The sequence below is a fragment of the Cebus imitator genome, unplaced genomic scaffold, assembly GCF_001604975.1.
Source record: "Cebus imitator isolate Cc_AM_T3 unplaced genomic scaffold, Cebus_imitator-1.0 Scaffold73, whole genome shotgun sequence".
NCBI classification, from domain to species: Eukaryota; Metazoa; Chordata; class Mammalia; order Primates; family Cebidae; genus Cebus; species Cebus imitator.
The window spans coordinates 5,677,375-5,699,508 of record NW_016107388.1 but is presented as its reverse complement, the minus strand read 5'-3'; the positions used below and the strand labels follow the sequence as shown (position 1 = coordinate 5,699,508).

General features: G+C 38.4%; 1 protein-coding gene across 1 annotated transcript in view; it reads right to left on the bottom strand.

Annotated features, from left to right (window-relative positions):
- RP1 (RP1 axonemal microtubule associated) overlaps positions 1–22,134 on the bottom strand; it is a 262,671-nt gene that overhangs the window by 162,034 nt on the left and 78,503 nt on the right. The window contains exons 13-15 of the mRNA XM_037739712.1: positions 12,602–12,705; positions 10,482–10,658; positions 5,403–5,615 (exon numbers count right to left, since the gene is read on the bottom strand). Coding sequence (XP_037595640.1) covers positions 5,403–5,615; positions 10,482–10,658; positions 12,602–12,705 — 494 coding nt within the window. The remainder of the gene's footprint in view (positions 1–5,402; positions 5,616–10,481; positions 10,659–12,601; positions 12,706–22,134) is intronic.

The following is a 22,134-nucleotide window of genomic DNA, read 5'->3' as shown; positions in this document are numbered from 1 at the left end:
GCACAGAACAACTGGTAACCCACAGGAGATGATGTTCAGTGACAGCATGTGTGAGAAGCCACAGCAAGGGGCCAGTCCCAGTGAAGAGCTAGGACGCCACTGCTCTGGACTGTGCCTGATACTTATGATGGAATGCAGGAAACACGACTCAAATGTGGCACCTTGGCACAGTGAGTATTTTAAGCTGAAGTAAATGAGAAAACTGTGGAAGCAGGGAGGTCTCCCTGACCTTCCCCAGCCCACTCTCCTGAAGCAGGCCATAGAAACTGCAATTCCTTCTCCCTTTCTCTCCCAATGCAGGCCACAGAATCTAGAATTCCTCCTGCCTCTTCTCCCAGGAACCAGCCCGCAAAACCTTCTTGTTTCCCCTAAAGGCTCTCATGTGACAGGTGTCCTACTTTATACCCTGGGGAAAGAAATATCACACAGTGACTCCAGGAAAAACCAAAGAGATGGGCCTTACTAAGTTCTCCACAGTTCATTACCATTAGATCAAAGCCTTTTGTTCCACAATCATACTTCTGCCTAAGTGTCTACAAAAATACAAAGTTTTCCCTAGGTCTTTGGATCATCATTTCTGAAGGTCCCTAAGCTACACACCACTTATAAGTGAATTTGTTTGTTTTTCTCTTATTAATCTGTTTTTTGTCATGGGTCTCAGCCAGGAAGCTTGCAATGGGTGAAAAAAAAGAAAACACATTTTGTCTCCTACAATTACAAGCATTAAATTTAGAACAGGAACACTTCAACTCTGGCAAATCTTTTAATACCTACACAAAAGGAGTCATAATATCATTTACATGGGTCGGTTTTAGGTGAAGACCTGCTGCAGCAGTTTGCTTTCCTGATTGTTTGCTGTGTGAACTTAGGGTTAAGGGGCATTACTACAAACATAAGAGAGCTCACTCAGCCTTGGCATGCAGTAGACACTAAAAATACTGTCAGCCTCCTCCCTTTGTCTTACTGATCTAGTTATAGTACCAGGGAATTCACCATTGGTCGGAGCAGTGTCACACTTTCCTATGATTTACAGAGTATTCAGGTGCTTCTGGTTTCATGGACAGACTGTAAAATTTCAAATCTTTAAGCAATAACTTTCCAATGCAATAATTTTTCCAAGAACAGGGTTGGAATTTTTACAGAAATAACAGGAAGCTAGAAACCTCTAGAGAATGTTTGAACCTCTGAATTTAGGGAGCACAAGGGCAAAAGTTGCTGACATACAGTATGATATAGACCAGGAAGACCTTCAAAACCTTATGTTACGCTGAAGATTTTTATGAATGTCTATTAAAAAAAACAAAGTAACAATATTTCCTCTGTAATCCTCAAGGATTACACTCACCTCACCTTATTCCGGGGGTTGACACTGAACTGGTACACATTGGTAGAGCCAGACCCACTTTTTAAATACTGAAATATTCATAGCAACAGGAGTCAGAGAAATCCCACCTTTGAGCTGAAAAGCCTAAAACCCGCAGCCCAAAGTGAAAAATTCCATCCTTGTATGCCCACTGACTCCCGACTGGTTCTTTCTGAATAATGTCTTTTTACCAGTCGAATGTTGCCTTTTCCAAAGCTACCTATTGCCTGCCCCACCTCCCCATTCTGTGCCTATAAAGATCCAGACTCAGCCAGTAGAGAGGATAAGCAGCTGGACATCGGGGAGAGGCGACTTGACTTCAGAGACAGCAGCTGGACAAGGCAGAGAGATGGCTTAACTTCAGGGTAGAGTAACCTGCCCTTCCCATCCTTTTTCCAGCTCCTCTCTCAGCAGACAGCTACTTTCATCATCACTCAATAAAATTATCAGCATTCACCACCCTTCAATTCATCCATAAGACCTTGTTCCTCTTAGGCACTGGACAAGAATTCAGGATACACCGAGTGTAGGTACTCAAAAAGGCTGTCACACTGGCTCTTTTCCCTCACTGGTGAAGGGCAGCTGCCCCACGTGATAAGGAAAAGGGCCCACAGAACTGATACACTGCTGTCTGTGGATGGTGGAACTAAGGGAGCATTGTAACACATCCCTTCTGGGGCCTTGGGGTTGCAGGCACCCCCACCTGGATGCTGCCGTGCAGCCTGCACAGAGTTTGCTACTGCTGGTACTAAAGCAGCCAGTTTTTGCATTCACTTGCTCCAGTGCTTGCACACTTCCTCCTATGAGGGGTTGAGCAGGGCACACTAAGTAAATGGGCATCCTTGTCACAAGACCCACAAAGGGGTCAAGAAAATATCCTGCATCAATATTTCCATATTGGATGGTGAATAGCCATCGTCTGAGCCCCTCTGAATCTCCCTCATGTTCTGGTTGCCCCAGAATGGGAGAACTCCTAGAGATCACAGCCCACTGCCAGGGTTAGGCATCAGGGCCCAGATCCCAGCAGGAAAAATGGAGCCCTGATAGCATGGCTAGACAAGGCCTCATCTACATCTTGGGGCTTTAAGGCTCCTTGCGCATCCTGAAGTTTGCACTCTAGGAGTTTCAGTGTACCAAACTGCTTATTAAATACAATATTTTGAATATCGCCCAGCATATATGAACCTGTTATTTCTGGTTTGCCCCTTTACACAGCTCCCCTTACCAGTGTCTTTTGCATTTAGCTACTATTTTACACATATGTGTTGCCTTCAGAGACCTCAAAGGAGTGACCTTAACCCTCTGGACAAGTCTCATGTAACCAAGCTATGGCGTGCTTATCTCCAAAAGGCCTACAGAATCTCTTGTCTTATGTCCAGCATTTCTTATTTTAATGTTCTGTGTATCAAATTCTGTGTAACCAACTCATTTACATGCTTTCACCTTTATCAATCAGTTTCACTGGGTTCTCCATTTTGGCTATCTCTGCCCCAAAGCAATCAGAACAAATGCCTCTGGCTTTTTTCAAATTGTGAAATATATCTAAGGAGAAGTGATACTTGGGTTTGAAACTCCAGTGCATGATTGTCTGACTCAGCTCAGCTCAGCTCACCTCAGCATAATTGCCTTCCAACGTACACAGAAGTCCTGAACCTGGCATTTCATCCTGAGAACCCCTTCAGGAAGGAGAAACAGAAGGGGCTCCCAATATTGATGCACAGCAGCACAATGTAGGCTCACATGGCACAGAGTGTTCACCCACCTATTTCAGAGTCACTCACTCACCTGGCACACTGTCAGCAAGGCTGATTCTTGGGAAATTTCTAAAGAAAACCTTGGTTTTGTGTTTAGAATCATCTCTGCCTCATGTATCCTGACTTTGGTCTCTTCATGGGGCAACCTAGTTTCTCCATCCTGTTATTCTCATTTCCCCACAACAGGGCCATAGGAAGTTGGCAAAGCCGGATGGAGCCTCAGCTCTAAGGCTACCTGGGGACTCGAGGTGAGCTACTTAACCAGGCTCACACTCAGCTTCAGCATCTGCAGAATGAGCATGACAATAGTTTCTTTGTGGCAGGATAATACTTCTGTGTTTTAATCTGCACATCTCCACCCAACTTTCTGTGATCACCAGATTCTTTCAATTGAATGCCAAGGACTTCTTCCAGTCCTCAGCCCCATTAGAGAGAGCTGAGTCATCTACAGCACAAATACAAAGAAAAAGAAAAAGCATGAATATTAAGTGTAGGACAGAAAGATTCTGCTAAAAACGTACAGAGGAAGTTTACTCACTGGGAGGAATAAGATAACTAGCATACTGAGAAAAAAAGTGGAAGAGAAAGAGATGGGTACACAGGCTGGAAGTGAAGAACCACGAAATCACCATTCAGCTAGAGTATGAGGCAGATAAATGGAAAGTGAGCAACCCCTGAGCTGTCCCTTTGGTTGCTACTCAGGGAAGACAGAAATTTCCAGTGTTGACCCATTTCCTACTTTGGAGTGACACTTATATCTGCCCCCAGAAACTCTGCCTGGCAACTTCCAAACACAAACACCCCAAGCATGTATTATATAGTAACACATTATCTCATGGTTCTGAGCACTCCCAGGGAAAGGCTTGTATACCTTGTGAATGCTGAGGATAGGAAAGCTACTTACTGATGTTTCTCCTATGGGGTGACTGGGCATTAAATGAAATTGTACTTCTAACTAGTCTGGTCATAGTAATAATGTTACCCATTTTTATCCCAATTAGTCCACTTACCAGAGTAAAGACTACAAGCATGACACTTTGTCTCTTAAGCTTGGCTTCCTCTTCCGTGAAATGGTTACAAAATCCACTTCATTATGCCCTTGTGAGTAGATCAGGGATAGTAGCTACATGTGTATATGTGTGTGTACTTCACCTTTGCGTTGTGAGCACCAGTACAGCTCACCTGGCACAAACTCACCAGTGTGCAGCACAGACAGAGACCCAGAGGACCTGAAAGGTCTAAGTCCTACCTCCTCATACCGCAACATGCTCATGCAAGTTCTCCCTTATAGCTAGACATCATTACTGGTGAAAAGAGAGAGGGGGAATTTCAGAATGTATCCAGAAGATCTCATTCAAACCAAACTATTTTAAACAATAGATGGAGAGAGCATTCACAGGAAGGTTAAACATGCGATCTTACCTGTTCCTCACCCCACAGAAGAATTATGAATATATATAAACTGTTATGTTAGTTATTGTCCATATCCCCTCCTAAGGCTCAAGGAATTAAAGAAAAACCTCTATCCAGACACAGTATCTCAGGCCTATAATTCTAGAAGTTTGGGAGGCCAAGGCAGTGGATGTCTTGAGCCTAGGAGTTGGAGACCAGCCTAGGCAATATGGCAACACCCTTTTTCTACAAAAAGTACAAATATTAGCAACACATGGTGGCATGCACCTGCAGTCCCAGCTACTCAGGGAGGCAGGAGGATCACCTGAGCTGCCGTGAGCTGAGACTCCATCACTGCACTCCAGCCTGGGTGACAGAGTGAGACTCTGTCTCTAAAAATAAAAATCCAAAAAGAAAAACCCCTAATATTTAGAATTTAAAATAACTTCCTCAGTCAAAGTACAGGGTTTCGAGTGGTGGAAATTCAGGCACCAAAAGGAGCAAAAAGGAAACACTGTTGAGCTGGCCTTTGTAGAAACTTGGTTCTCAAAGCATCTTCGTAGACCAGCATCAGCAGCCACAGCTGAGAACTTGTTAGAACTGTAAACACTTCGGTCTCATGCCAGCCTTCCTGAATCAGAATCTGCCTCCTAGCACAAGTCCCAGGTGATTTGTATATACATTACATTTCAGGGGCATGTTTAAAGGGTCAGGGTTCCTCTCTTATCATACCAGTCATGTGGCTGCTCTCCTCACTTAATAAAAACACCAGTCAAGGCAGACCACCACATGTAACATCCAAGTTCCAAACCCACTCATAAAGTGCTATTCTCATGTCTACAACTGGCAAATGTCTTAAATATCTGCTGAGAGAAACAAGAGCAGATGCTTACTGTTCCATCACACCGGCCATCCTTAATTCTTAGAAACATTTGTGGATTTTTCACACTTTCAAACATGCAAATCCCAGGGCTGATTTTATGCACTTTCCAGTAGGATTTTTCAGACTGGCTTCCCACTCCAGTGCAGCTTCCATCAGGCTGGAGACACAGAGCCTGGCACAGGCTTGTAGCAAGCAGAACCACAGCACTGCTGAGGAACACCCCCTTCAGGGCAACAAACAGAACAGAAAGGCAGTCAGTGACAGGCTCGTGTTTTGCTAGAGGGAGTCAGCTATAGAGGCAGTTCTATTACAGCAGCCACGGTGATCAGGACCTTACTGGAAGCTCAGTGGCTGAAAATGAGCAAAAGAAGTAAATAAGGTAACTGCTATGCAAAGGTAAACAAAACTAAAGGAGGTTGATTACTTATCATTTGTTTATAGTATAGAGGCCAGCATCAGATGCTACGGAGATTTTTTAAAAATACAAAACACAGATATTTCTCTTAAGGAATTTACTATCATCTTAAACAAATAATGTTAATATTAATATAAAACACAATAAAAAAGTATGCTATAAGAGTAACTGAATTATGGAATACCTTCTATGGACATTTAAATATATGCATGAGGAATTAATGTAAGAAGATATCAAATACAAGTAGGATATATTTAAGAAAATCCCATGTAATCATTACGTTAAGAGGAAGATATAGGGCCGGGCGCGGTGGCTCATGCCTGTAATCCCAGCACTCTGGGAGGCCGAGGTGGGCGGATGACCTGAGGTCAGGAGTTTGAGACCAGCCTGGCCAACATGGAGAAACCCCATCTCTAAAAAAAACAAAAGAGGAAGATATAGAAGACCCTTGAAAGTTATTTAGAAATACACTAATAAAGTAAAGAACTGATAAATAAATATGCAAATCACAAAAGATAAAATACAAATGGTAAAAAAACATAAGAAAAGGTAATCCACACTAGTAATACCAAAAAAAACAAGCTAACATTAGATGTTTATTCCTCTAGAAAACTGGCAAAGCTCTTCTCCTTAAGGACCATACTCAACAGCACTGAGGTCAGTGAGATGGGTGTTTTCCTACACTGCTGAAAGTACTAAGAATTTAACTTTACCCATAGATGTCTGACCTTCGCCTCAGCTTCTGCATGGTAATCTCTTTACCCTTGGAGTGTCATGCCTGACAGGAGTGGTGGTGTTTGCCTGGGGAACTTGGGCCAGCCAGAGAGCAATAATGTGACTTAGGGTAGGGGGCTTTGCATAAGAAAGTGTCAAGTGACCTCCTGAGAGGCTGGAGACTGAGACCAGCCATGCGGACTCCCTACATGATGAAGCCCAGTAAAGACTGAATACCAAGGCTCAGGAAGCTTCCTTGGCTGGCAATACTCCATGTATACTGTCACACACCAGTGCTGAGAAAGTACCTCTGTCCTGACTTCATGAATACTGCACATCCACCGCACATCCCATGTTTGGTGCTTTTTCATAGACTCTGCCTTATGTGTACTCTTTGCTTAGCCAATTTTAATCTGTATCCTTTCTCTATAATAAACTGTAACTTTGAGTAAACAATTTTCAATGGGTTCTGTAATTTCTTCCAGTGAATTATCAAGCCTTGATAGTGGTCTCAGCATCCCCCAAACTCTGTGGTTGATGTCAGAAGTGAGAATAGTTTTATATACTGTTCCCCTTAACTTTATAGTTGGCTTAACTTTCACAGGAGTAAAAGTTGGGACATCTGAAGAAATAAATTCGGCAGTATGTTCCCAGGGCCTTAAAAGTTTTACATTCTAAAACTTAAGTTCAATTTTTAATTTTCTAAGCTAAGAAAATAATAAATGATGTGGTCTAAGGCATATGTCAAAGTATATATTACAGTATTATATGCAGAAGTGGCAAAAGAATGATTAAATGTTCAACAATGAAAGAGGCATATATGTGTGTATACATATAATACTTAAATTTGAGTATTATGAAACCATTAACCTTAAGTTTAACCTTAAGCTAAATAACGTGACGTATGAGTTAAAATTATGTTGTTGTGGGAGAAATAGTAATGTGAGAAAGTGTTTATTATACGGTAAGTACAGACATACCTTGTTTACTTGCACTTCACTTAATTGTGCTTCACTTTATTCACTTCACAGATACAGCATTTTTTTTTTTTTTTTTTTAGAAATTGAAAGTTTATGGTGACCCTACACGAAGCAAGTCTATCGGTGCTATTTTTCCAGCAGCACATGTTCACTTCATGTATCTGTGCTACATTTGGTAATTACCACAATATTTCAAGCTTTTCATTATTATTATATCTGTTATGGTGATCTGTGATCAGTGATCCTTGATGTTAGCTATTGTAATTATTTTGGGGTGCCATAAACCATGCCCATATAAGACAGTAAACTTAATAAATGCTGTGTGTGTTCTGAAGGGCTCCACTGACCAGCCATTCCCCTATCTCTCTTCCTTGCCTCCCTACTCCCTCAGACACAACGACATTGAAATTAGGCTAATCAATAACCCTATAATGCCCTCTAAGTGTTCCAGTGAAAGAAAGAGTCACATATCTCCTGCTTTAAATCAAAAGCTACAAATGATTGAGCTTAGTGAGGAAGACGGTCAAAAGCTGGGACAGATCTAAAGCTAGGCCTCTTGTGCAAGGTAGCCACTTTGTAAATGCAAAGGAAATGTTTTTGAAGCAAATCAGAAATGCTACTCCAGTGCTGATATGGGGACAGTTTTAGTGCCTTGGATATAAGATCAAAACCAACCACAATATTCCCTTAGCCAAAGCCTAAGCCCAAGGGCAAAGCCCTAAGTCTCAATTCATGAAGGCTGAGAGAGGTGAGGAAGCTGCAGGAGAAAAGCTTGAAGCCAGCAGAGGTTAGTTGATGAACATGAAGGAAAGAAGCCATCTTCATAACCTAACAGTGGAAGGTAAAGCACCAAGTGCTAATGGAGGAGCTGCAGCAAGCTACCCAGAAGATCGAGTTAATAAACACTAAATAACAGATTTTCAGTGTAAATAAAACAGCCTTCAATTGGAAGAAGATGCTATGTATGACTTTCATAGCTATAGAGGAGAATTCATTGCCTGGCTTCAAAGTTTCAAAAGACAACTTTGAAGGCTAATGCAGTTGGTGGCTTTCAGTTGAAGCTAATGCTCATTTACCATTCCAAAAACCCTAGGCACTTTTGAAATCATACTAAATCTACTCTGCCTGTGCTCTAGAAATAGAAAAATAAAGCCTTGAGGACAGCATATCTATTTATAGCATAGTTTACTGAGTATTTTAAGCCCAATGTTGAGACCTACTGCTCAGGAAAAAACGATTTCTCTCAAAATATAACTATTCATTGACAATGTGACTAGTCACCCAAGAGCTCTGATGGAGATGTACAAGGAGATTAATGTTATTTTCATGCTTTCTAACACAATATTCATTCTGTAGCCCATGAATCAAGGAGTAATTTCAACTTTCAAGCCTTATTATTTAAGAAATACATTTCCTAATGCTATAGCTGCCATAGAGAGTGATTTCACTGATTTGTCTGGGCAAAGTACATTAAATACCTTTTGAAAAAGATTCATCATTCTAGATGCCATTAAGAACAATTGTGACTCATGGGGGTAGGAAGTCCAAATACCAACAATAACAGGAGTTTGAAAGAATTTGATTCAAACATCGCGAATGATTTTGAGTGGTTCAAGACTTCAGAGGAGGAAATAACTGCAGATGTGGTAGAAATAGCAAGGGAATCAGAATGAGAAGTGGAGCCTGAGGATGTGACTGAATTGCTGCAATCTCATGATCGAACTTGAACAGATGAAGGGTTACTTCTTATGGATGACAAAGAATGTCATTCGTTGAAATAGAATAAACTTCTGATGAAGATACTGTGAACGCTGTTAAAATGACAACAAATAATTCAGACTATTAAATAAACTCAGTTGATAAAGCAGCAGCAGTGTTTGAGAGGACTGATACCAATATTGAAAAGTTCTACTATGGGCAAAATGCTATCAAACAACATCGCATGCTATAGAGAAATCTTTCATGAAAGAATGAGTCAATCAATGTGGCAACCTTCATTGTTGTATTATTTTAGGAAACTGTCACAGCCACCCCAATCTGCAACAACCACCACCCTGATTCATCAGCAGCTGTCAACGTCGAGGCAAGATCCCCACAATAGCAAAAAGGTTACAACTTGCTGAAGGCTTAGATGATCATTAGCATTTTTTAGCACGAAAATATTTTTAAATTAACGTATGTACATTTTTTTAAACATAATGCTGTTGCACACTTAACAGACTACAGTACAGTAAACATAACTTTTACATGCACTAGATAACTCAGGAATTTGTATGACTATATTGAGATATTCACTTTATTGCAATTGTCTAGAAATGAACTTACAGTATCTATGAGGCTTTAAATATAAGTAGAGTTTAGCTGAATATTGATTTAATAACTATGCTATACTAGTTAAGATAATTATTTTCCCTGAAAATCTTTTCCTTCACCTTTAAAATACAGATAATATCTATCATTGTTTTGTGACAGTTAAATTTCGTCTCATGGTGTGGTGAAATTCTCAATAAACACCTGGAACAAAATGAGACACATCATAAATAATCGCTATATTAACATAATGTCACTTTAAGATACAGTCACAAACACAAAGAAAAAAGAATAAGCATTATGAAAGGATTAAATGTATATAATATTCAAAGAGTATAAATTCTAATTGTTAGAAAAGTTCAATATACACATTTGTTTGACTCCCAAATGCAAGGTTCTCTACTTTTTATTAAGAATTTCCACATTCGTAGTTTAATCTCCAACTTCAATTAGATATAGGACGTTAATCCCATTGGAGTGTCTTTGCTACTAAAGCTGTCATCTCTGTTGCCTTTCCAAGTCTGGCAAACAGAACGGAAAGAGGCACTAATGCCACCTAGTGGGAACTGATTCGATTACTGCATTATGACTAAATTTAAGATTTTTCCTCAATAGGGCAAAAGAAAGTTGGGATTTAGCAATATAAACTTTAATAACTTCCCCATTTTACCTTGACAAAAATCACAAATTCTTTTGAAAGGTTTGCATAGCCTGTTGATGATTCATCAGCTATTTTGCCATGACGATCAAAAGCAACTGTGTGACCAGGAACCAGTGCAGACTCAAGAAGTGCACAGCGGTTAGTCTGATAAAGCACCCGCAGCTCAGTAGTGGCCTCACCACTAACCTAAAAGGAAAAACAAAAACAAAAAAGCCCTCTAAATTAACAAGAGAAAAAAAATGTTTAAAATGTAATCACATTATATACATATACAGGTGTCTACTTCATTTTACAGAAACTTTGTACTATTTATAAAATCTGATTATTTTGTAATTCAATAGGTTTTATTCCCCAGCCTTATTTACAGTGACTTGCTCCAAGGAATTCCTTCTCTTGATTTCTCGGAATCCATGGAATAATGTTGGAAAAATAACTTGATTGGCAGGACAATTTAATAAGATGTTAATATGTATCTTACCATTGTTTATTTTTCATTTCCTCATTTGTGTCCTCCTAATTTAAGAGTATTTGGGACTAAAAACTGAAATCCATAGACATTCTATATTATACCTAAATTTTGCTTTCAAAAATAAAACAAATTGAGGTGATTATGCTACAGGGAGACATGACTACTGTTCAGGACAGTGTTTTAGGTCCTACCCCATCTCCCTCTTGCTCCCCAGGGAGATAGTAGGGCCTGAAGAAGAAAACTCATTGGTGCCTCTTGAATGGCTAGATACAAAACACTAAGTCTATCAACTACAAAGTTCCATTGCCCAAGTATGGCAGGGAGGAGGCAGAATTACTGATCTGCAAGAAACCACCTGACACTTGATCAGGTACATCTTAGTGACCAGTGTGGTTCAAAGCTATGACAGCTATCACCAGATATTCTGAGGCCCATACCAGAGGAAATCTTCTTTGAAACAAGGTGAGTTCCTTAGTAACTAAAATAAAATCTCCCATCAACCTGGTACAACCTAGTGGAATAAGGGCTTTAAGGTAGCCTTAATTTTATTTTTTTAAAATACAGTAATGAGATATTTCTTCAACTCTTAATTCAATGGAATAGATTCCACATCCACATTCATATTTCTCAAGCATTTACTATGACCAGGCTCCATGCTGATCAGAATGTGCTATGAACTACAATGTAGGGTACCATTCAAAGTCCACAGCAGAGAAGAAAATGTTTCATGGAGAAGGCTAACTAATTGATCACTTAGTCAGAATTTCAGGCATACAAATTACACAAGGTGGGTTTTTTTTTCAATAAGAATTATTTTCCCTTCAGTTAAGTAACAACCCATGAGTTGAAATCAGCCTGTAATGCCAGTACATTGGAAGGCTGAGGCGGGAAGAATGCTTGAGCCCAGGAATTTGAGGCTGCAATGAGCTCTGTTCATGTCAACTGCCCTCCAGCCTGGGTAAGAGAGCAAGAGCAAGACCTTGTTTCAAAAATAAAATAAAATAAAATAATTGTATAGCATTATATGAGGAAGCTGTAGCATAACTGTTAGCGTCAGATTGCCTATGTTAAATTCCTACTTCCACACTTACTAGCTTGTGACTCTGTGCAACTCACTTAATCCTTCCAATTCTTTGTGTTCCTCTTCTGTTAAATACAAATGATAATGGATTCTCTCATCTAGTAGATTTAAGAATGAAATATTATAATATATATTAAGCACTTAGTGCATTAAAGTTATCCTACACTGTATTATTTTTAAAAATAAGTAACATGCATGTAAAACAGCTTTATATATTAAATACACTTTTCATATCGAAATCAAGCAACACAAAGCATAATTATATAAAATTACTGTTTTTCCCCAACAATATGGTCCCTAAAAGGGCCATTGAGAAGTTAGTCTCCTTTTGAAAGCTCATTAAAATTTTGCATGTTATCAGAGAATTGGTCAACTTTTTCTTGTCTAAATTCCAATTGCTGAAATTTAGAACCATTTATGCATCACAACCTCAACAATTAGTGAAACAAAACAGAATAATGAAAAAAAGTGCTAGTACAAGCCAAAAGGAAATGGTAATCTTATAAATATATCTTATACAGAAATACATATGGACACAATAATATTGATACATGACAAAATGAAAAATTTACTACACACCATTCCAGTGACAATCCCCTTGTCAAGAGCAAGAGAAAGATGCCTCATCTCATGACTTTGGAAAATGCATATATTTCCTTTGTTGAAAATAACATCAAAGACACCTGGAAAACATTTTTTAAATATTAGAAAGTAATTTGTGCTTTTAAAACATTTTTTATTCAATATATTATATATGGACATCTCTTAATAATATATTTTATGTTTCTCAATTAAATGTTTTCAGTCAAAGGTAAAATGCCTCTCCATAGTATGTTCATTTTGTAAAAATTCATAGTATAATGTATACACTTTTCATTCACATACAGCAGAGAAGAAAATGTTTCATGGAGAAGGCTAACTAATTGATCACTTAGTCAGAATTTCAGGCATACAAATTACACAAGGTGGGTTTTTTTTTCAATAAGAATTATTTTCCTTTCAGTTAAGTAACAACCTATGAGTTGAAATCAGCCTGTAATGCCAGTACATTGGAAGGCATATGTATGTGAATGAAATTATTTTAAATATTGGTGATTCCTTGATCCATGACCCATTTCATTTCTACTCTGTGTGTTGTATGTATTTGAGTACGTGTGTATATATACACAACCATATTGACATACATATACAATATACTAATATATAAAATATTTATATCAAACACATAACATGTAATGTAAATTACATAATATTTATAAAATGATTTCATAACAGTTAGATTTTCTAAAATGGACCAATCCTTTATTTCTTACTATTGTCAGCGTAGTTCATTTTGTATCAATTCAAAATTTTGAGTTTAGTCAATATATACCAAATGAAGGAGGATTATGGTAGTTATTGGGCAATTTGTAGTCCCAATCCCAATTTTTAGCATGGAATTATTTAATTACCTGCTTTATTATATGTGTATATTCATCTAGCATTGGTAAATGCAATTAATTAATTCTACCTTTACAGTTCTATTCCAATTAGCCACACAGGCAAATACTTTTAGTTAGGAATAAGATCTGGGCAGGGCGTGGTGGCTCACACCTGTAATCCCAGCACTTTGGGAGGCCAAGGTAGGCAGATCACAAGGTCAGGAGATAGAGACCATCCTGGCCAATACGGCGAAACCCCGTCTCTACTAAAATACAAAAAAATTAGCCAGGCATGGTGGCGTGTGCCTGTAGTCCTAGCTACTCGGGAGGCTGAGGCAGGGGAATCGCTTGAACACAGGAGGCAGAGGTTACAGTGAGCGAAGATCACGCCACTGCACTCACTCCAGCCTGACGGACAAAGCAGGACTCCATCTCAAAAAAAAAAAAGAATAAGGTCTGATGCAAAGGCTAACTACAGAATTTCAATTTTTTAAAGGATTTTACTATATATTTATTTAATTTTATATTAATTTGAAGTTGTATTTCTAAAAATGAAAGACAGTTCAATAGACCACTCCAAATGGAAAGTTTCCTGCCTTATTAATTTCAAATTTATTTTTGTTTACATAATAAAATGCATCTTAATGAGATCTTAAGAATTAGGATCTCATAAAATTAAACCATATTGACAAGTACTTACAAATAATCCTGGGGGTTAGGGTGTTACTGAAATAAGGAAAGAAACAAGAGCTAGGAATTCTGAATTTGAGTCTGACACAACTCATTAGATAACCTTAGACAAAGCACTGTGGTTCTCTCTGTCAATTTCTTCATCAATAAAATCAAGGCAAGAATTCTCAAATGATGTGTTCAGATCATTCATTAATTGTGCAAACTAATGAGTTAACAATGAAAGAATGTGAAAACTAAGCATGTCCCTTAAAACATCTTAAGAATAATTTTCATGGTTTAATTTAATCTTCCTTTTGTTCTAATGATTTCATAAATACCAGAATCTATATTCATAAAACTATAAAGGTATTATTTTATCTTTTCCAGTAAGAACTCAATAATTAAAATCATAAAATTTTATATATTTTGTTATGAAAAATTATTTAAAGTTTATCAAGAATATCAATTGCAAGTTCTATAAAGAGATGGCTATTTAGCAAAAACTTGGAACCAACCCAAATGCCCATCAGTGATAAACTGGATGAAGAAAATGTGGCACATATATACCATGGAATACTACGCAGCCATGAAAAGGAATGAGTTCATGTCCTTTGCAGGGACATGGATGAAGCCCGAAACCATAATTCTCAGCAAACTAACACAGGAACAGAAAACCAAATACCTCATGTTCACTCATAAGTGGGAGTTGAACAATGAGAACACATAGACACAGATAGGGGAACATCACACACAAGACATGTTGGGGGTTTGAGGGATAGAGGAGGGACAGCATCAGGAGAAATACCTAATGTAGATGATGGTTGATAGGTGCAGCAAACCACCATGGCACGTGTATACCTATGTAACAAACCCGAACATTCCGCATATGTAACCCAGAACTTAGTATAATTTAAAAATAAATAAATAAATAAAATAAAAAAAGAAAAGAAAGTGGAGACATTTTTAAAAAGAGAGAGATGGCTATTTATCTTACTGTCATTGCTGTTAGTCCCATGCCTAAGACGGTCTCATCAACAGTTAAGTGTTTTATAAATATTTATTGAATAAATGAATTCTTACTGCTGAGAAAAATAAAATTAAGGGTCCCTATTTTAAGAATCGTAAAACAATACAGAATGTCCTTGAATCTGGAAGCTTCATTTAGTGAGTTTTAATGAAAAAGATATGTAGACATAGAATATTTTCCAGTAAAATTATAATCAAGTTGGCATGATAAATGAGATCTTCAGGATTTAAAACTTGTCAATGGAGGAAAAATATACCATTTTTAAAGAACTCTAAAATACTTCTGTGGACCTCTGGTATTCTATGGAGCACAGTTTGGAGGAAAATAATAAGGGAAAGAGCACTACCATGTGAATGAAGATATTAAAATTAAGTTGAAAACATCTGAGTAATCAGCAGCAACAGAAAGAAACATTATCTATACTTAGCCAGATATTCCAGGAACTACAGCTGTATTCACCCGCTTCATGAAAATTCAGGTGCCATTGACCCCCGATTTATTGGAAGTCCAATAAAACGTTCTACACTTTCCCACTGAAGCCATAAACACCCTCCCTTTTCTGTTATGAACTTGGTACATAAACCTTTACCTCTAACTATTCAGTAAGTTTCTCATTACTAAGTACTTTCACCTTACATATGGTGTGCACATATAAATAAACCTTGTCTCCTGATACATGTCTATTGTCAGTTATTTCTCAGGTTCCCACTATTCAAACCTAAGTAGAGAAGAAACTTTCCCTACAACATGAATCTTGATGTATGATTTCTAGCTCTGGCTCTGCCAATAAAGAATTCAATCATTCATTCAATCATCATCTATTGAGCACCTATGTGCAAGGAATATTTTTAGTTATAACCTAGATAAAAATTCTCAAAGTTCTTATCTCTAAAATGTTCTAATCTTTAAAAATAAGGGTTAAGCCGACATTATCTTAAAGTTCCCAGCTAATACTAACATCCATTGGATCTAGTCACATTCACCAAAATAAATTTGAATTGGCCAAATCCAACAGAAGCATTTCAATTCTTATTTCACTTTGCCTCTGGACTATGTTTGAACTTGTGGATGCCGTTTGAAACTACACAATCTCCCACCTCACTAACTTCCTTCTTGGTCTCCCACCTCATTCTTTATTCTATTGTAGGGTTCCAAAACAAAAGTTTTTTCTGGCCTTCACCTGGGCCCTCATTCTCCCTGGAGGCTAGCCACAGAAACTAGAATCTCTCTTCTCCAAGGCAGGTCATAGAGACCAGAGCCCCATCTCCCCAGAGCCAATCATGAAACCTAAAAATATTTATCTAACATTCTCCCTGCCTTTCTGTGGAAAAACCATCGATGAAGAAGCAATCTGACCTACTTTGTTTGATTGTAGGTCATAAGACCCCCATTCCAGAGAGGGTCCTGTCCCACACCCAGAAGGAAGAAATGCAGTACAGAGAGGCCCAGAAGAGTCTAGACAGACAGGCCTTGCTGGGTTTCCCCACTCAGTCTATTAGCGTTGGTTTACACCTTTTTCGTCCAGTCTTATTTCTACGTGGCTGTCCATACTTTATTAAATGTAAGCAAAAAAAAAATTGAGAGTTTCCCCTGTATCTCTGGGTCTTCATTCTGAAGGCTCTTGTGTCATATAAAACTTGTATGCTTTTTACCCTATTAATACTTGCATGCCTTTTAATCTCCACATGCCTTCCTCCACATGCCTCAAATCTGGCCATCACTTAGCTGCCAAAGCGTTTCTACTCTACTTCAAATCCATTCATGGCTATCTCTCACTCAGGAGAGAATAAAGGAAGCTGCCTTTATACATGCCACTTCTCTCCCAGAGCCTTTTGTAGTAGGCAGAGTAGCCACAGAAGACTAAAGGTTTAAATTACTTGTATGTAGGTATAAAATACTTGTATGCTTTTTCTCCTATTAATCTGCACATTTTATCAGTGATTTTTAGTGAATCTTCACAGGGCAAAGGGGAAGTTTTCCCTTGGCCCCTACATGCTCCTCACTCAAAGGTGTCCCTAGGGTTCTATCTTTAAGTGACTACCATTCTTACTCCTCTTGTTCTCGCTCCCTGGGAAGTCTACTTTAATAATCTATAAATTGAGAAATCCCTAACCTGTAACTCCACCACTCATCTCTCCCTCAACATCAGGCTCATATACCCTTGAATGTAAACGACTGGATGTTTCATTAACACTTCAAACCTGGTACACACAAACTAGAACTCAAAATTTTCCACACATCCCTAGCTTCAAAATCTAATCCTTCTAAATCCTTCTACATTTCTTACTTCAGTTGGTGACTCAATCAACGAGTCAATTACCCACAGCAGAAACCTAAGAGTAATCCTTTTCCGTTAACATTCCTTTTCCAATGTATCACCGAATCCCACCAATTTGGCTTGCTAGAAATTCTTCCAATTTTTCTTTCTTCTCTATCAATACTCCCAGTGTAGTTCTCCAAGTCCTCGTCACCTTTTGCTTGACATATTACAAAAGCCTACTGACTGGTCTTTCGTTTTCTAATCTTCCTCATGCCTCAAATCTGGCCTCCACTTAGCTGCCAAAGTGTTTCTACTCTACTTCAAATCCATTCATGGCTATCTCTCACCCCAGGAGGGGATAAAGGAAGCTGCCTTTAGACATGCAACTTCTCTCCCAGAGCCTTTTGTAGTAGGTGGAGTAGCCACAGAAGACTAAAGGTTTAAATTACCAAACCCAAAGCCGTTGACAGCTTTGGGTTGCTAGCTGACTACTTTTAACATGAGATGATTATGGTTGTAGTGGTGGGGTAAAATGTTTAAAACTTGTTTTACAGCTTCTAGAATAGAACATAAGATTTAACACTCCTTGTTGCAGCCACATGCAGAACAACACTTGAAATTGATGTTAGATCTCTTGCAAGATTCTGAATTGAAAAATTTAGCAATTCAATACAAATAGCCCCGATTTGCTGCAGCTCAGTAAAGGTGTTAGACTTCGTACTATATACTTAAGTCAGAGACTTACAGTATATATCCCAGGGAAAAATCAGCAACCATTCCCCTACTATTAATAGGTACATGTATTTCCAGGACATCCAGAATCCTCTTCTCCCCTGACATCTCCTTTCCCCAATGCTTCCTTCTGTATTTAGGGATTGAAGTTCTCAGTAAAGGGGGCTGAACCGGACAGCACCCAATCTAGAGCCTGTTCATTTCCAATCTAAAACAAAGAAGGTCTTTCAAAGTCTGCTCAGAAAATAGAGGGGTTTGATTTCAGAGAAGTAAAGTTAAGATGTGGTAAGAGCTGGGCGATGGAAAAGGGGAGTGTATAGTTAGTATAGTTAAGATGTGGTAAGAGCTGGGCAGTGTATAGTTAGTGTTATATACTAATAAAGTTTTTTTCAGATTCTTAATTAGAACCAAGTACAGAGAACCAGACAGAAATAAGAACTGCAGCTAATCACCACCAGATATTCACTAGAAATAGGGCCTAAAACTGTGTAGATTAACTATTAGCCATGATCTCAAAGAGGAACTGGAATTCCATTAGTACCAAGGAGATAGGTAAGGAGACCAAAGAAAATCTCCACAGGTGGCAGGTGCTGAAACTGACTATATTTTTATCTATTCAAAGGTAATTAGAGAACAATCAGCACAATAACATTTTTCAAGTTGAGCCAAAGGGAAAAGTGGTATTACCCTCTTCAATATACCATATAAATTATTTACTGAAGCAGTAATTTTTAAAATTCAGAAAAGTTTGTCTTGAAAGTTGCTGAGAAAATTTAAGAAGTTATATCTCCTTTGAAATAATTCTCTTTAAATTGTGACTTCACTTTAGCTGAAACTGGAACTGGAAATCTAAAAAGTATGTATTAGAGTTATGGTGACTGTATAACTGATTGTCAGGGCACCACTGGGAGTGAAAGGGGATGCCAAGTAGATGGAAAAGTCACAAGCAAAAGTGGGTATACAGCCCCATTAACTAGTTATGCAAAAAGAAACCTTAGTCTCACTTTACAAATTTAAATAAGTGTGAACTGTACATTTACAAGTTTAAAGTATATGTTTGTTATTATTTCTATTTTAATGGCAAGCGTGTAGTGAGTCTAGGACTCATGCACCACTGACAACAGTGAAACTGGTGTAACTTCTGGGAAGAGGCTGGCAATATGTACAAAGAGATTTGACATCCTCTTTAACCTTGTAATTGACTTCTTTGAAAGAAGGAGCTGGGTATGCCAACTTAGGCCCCAAGAATGGAAAAAACTTTTCATTTGAGGAATGATAGTCCCTTTAAATTATCAGGCCCAGAGAGGCATTTAAAATCTAACAGCAGTCACATCTCACTTCCCCTTGAGATAAGTCATTACCTCTTGAGACCACTTGCTATGCAGGCTCTAGACTGACACCAAGTACACATAAAATGTCATACACCCTATAGTTCAACAATGTACAACCAATCACTAACCAATGCTATTTCTGTAAACCTATGAGAATTCCTGAGGAACAACTTTTGTAATCAGCCCTCTTTTGTTTTCCGGAGCACTCTCCAAAGGCAACCTTGAAGTGTGAAATGTGTCCTGAGCTGCCGTCCTCAACCTTGGACCGAACAAACCCTCTATATTGTTTCTTATCATCTATACTTTAGGTTGGCATCCCTAAAGGGATGGCACCCTCCCAGAGGGCCCTCCTCTTATGCTCCCTATCACTGGTAAGGGACAGTCACCAAAGGGGACCCTGAAGTTGCCCAACACTGCCTATGCATGGGTGGGCCATCTAGTTTCCTTTTTAAAATGAGGAAACATGAGTCTGTCAACTTAGTTCTTCTTCAATATTGTTTTGGTTATTCAAGGAACCTTGAAATTCCATGTGAAATTTATGATTAGCTTTTCCATTTCTGCAGAAAAGGGTATTATGACTTTGATAGCAATTGCAGGCTGGACATGGTACCTCATGCCTGTAATCCCAGCACTTAGGGAGGCTGAAGCAAGTAGATGACATGATGGCAGGAGTTTGAGAGCAGCCTGGCCAACATGGTGAAACCTGTCTCTACTAAAAATACAAAAAAATTGGCCAGGTGTGGTGGTACACACCTGTGGTCCCAGTTACTCTGGAGGCTGAGGCAGGAAAATTGCTTGAACCTGGGAAGCAGAGGTTGCAGTGAGTGCTGTCTCAAAAAAAAAAAAAAAAAATGATAGCGATTGCAATTAATCTGTAGATTATTTGGAGGAATTTAAGATTTCCAATTTACATCCAGGGGTTATCTCTCCATCTATGTAGGTCTTCATTCTTTCAGAAATGGTTAGCAGCTTTCAGTATATAAAGACTTGCATTTCTTGAATTTATTCCTAAGATTTTAATGCTATTATAAATAATTCTCCTAAATTCATTTTTCAATTGTTCATTGCCACTGCACAAGAATACAAATAATTTTTGTGTGTTGATCTTGTATGCTACAATCTTTATGACTTTATATATTAGGTGTAATATTTTTGTGTGGATCCTTTAGGATCTTCTTATATTATATCATGTCATCTACAGATTTACTTCTTCTTTTTTGATTTTGATGCCTTTTATTTCTGTTTCTTACCTAACTGTTCTACCTAGAACTTCCAGTAAAATGTTAATAGAGGTGGCAAAAACAGACATCCTCATCTTGTTTTTTAATTAGGGGTATAGAAGCAAAGAAGAAAAACTTCCCCCTTTACCTTCTGAAGGTTCACTGAAAATGAACTGACAAAATGCAGATTAATAGGAAAAAAAGACAAATTTATTTTAATGTACATACCACCCAAAAACCAGGGGGGTAAAGATGCTTCACTGGGGAAGGCTAAATGGGGGAGTAGCAGTAACGATTGTGGGGAGGAAATGAATGGACCTGGAGGCAGACATTATCTTATGAATGATTCTTTTTGGAAACTGAATGAGATCAGACCAGAGGACAAATATTATTAATAGTTGGGACAAAGTTCAAAGTTCATCTGAGCTGTCATGGTGTTAAATTTTCAGTCTCTTTATTCATGATATGAGTTTTAATCTTCTTTGGTTGATGAAATTTCAGAGAAGGAATTGAGGCAATTGTGTTCCTCTCTGGGGTCCAGGTTCTAGGTAGAAAAGGAAACTTCAGAGAATAGCCTCATTCTATGCACTGGGAGAGACAGAGGATTGGGGGTGGGTCAGAGAGACATTGAGGCTACTTCTTTAGTTCAGCATGTCAAAGCACCATATTTCAGAATTTTGTTTTCTGAGCCCAGCAGGGAAAGCTTTCAGTCTTTAACCACTGATTATGTTAGCTGTGGGTTTTTCATAAATATTCTTTACCATGTAGAAGAAACTCCCTTCCATTCCTAGTTTTTTGAGTGTTCTTATCGTGAAAGGGTGTAATTATTTTTATATTAGAAATATTTTTTTCCTAATCCTTGCAATGCCTTCTACAATGAATATTTTTTAAAATGCATCCATCATTAAATAGGCATCAATATTAACACTGAATATTCAGGACTTCCCACTGCAGAACATAGAAGTTAAATGGCAACATAACAAAAAAATTAAAATGAGGATTACAATTAGAGATTAGAATGATATAGCTTTTTCTATTCCTAGCTATAACTTCGTGTGAAAAGAAGGTGGAGGCTGGGTGCAGTGGCTCATGCCTGTAATCCCAACACTGGGGGAGGCTGAGGCGGGTGGATCACTTGAGGTCAGGGGTTTGAGACCGGCCTGGCCAAAATGGCGAAACCTCATCTCTACTAAAAATACAAAAATTAGCTGGTTGTGGTGGCAGGTGCCTGTAATCTCAGCTACTCTGGAGGCTGAGGCAAGAGAATTGCCTCAACCAGGGAAGTGGAGGTTGCAGTGAGCTGAAATTGTGCCACTGCACTCCAGACTGAGCAACAGAGTGAGACCCTGTATCGAAAAAAAAAAAAAAAAAAAAAAAAAAACAAGAAAAAAAAAAAAAAAAAAAAAAAAAAAAAAAGAAAGGAAGAAAGGAAGATGGAGCCCCTCCTAC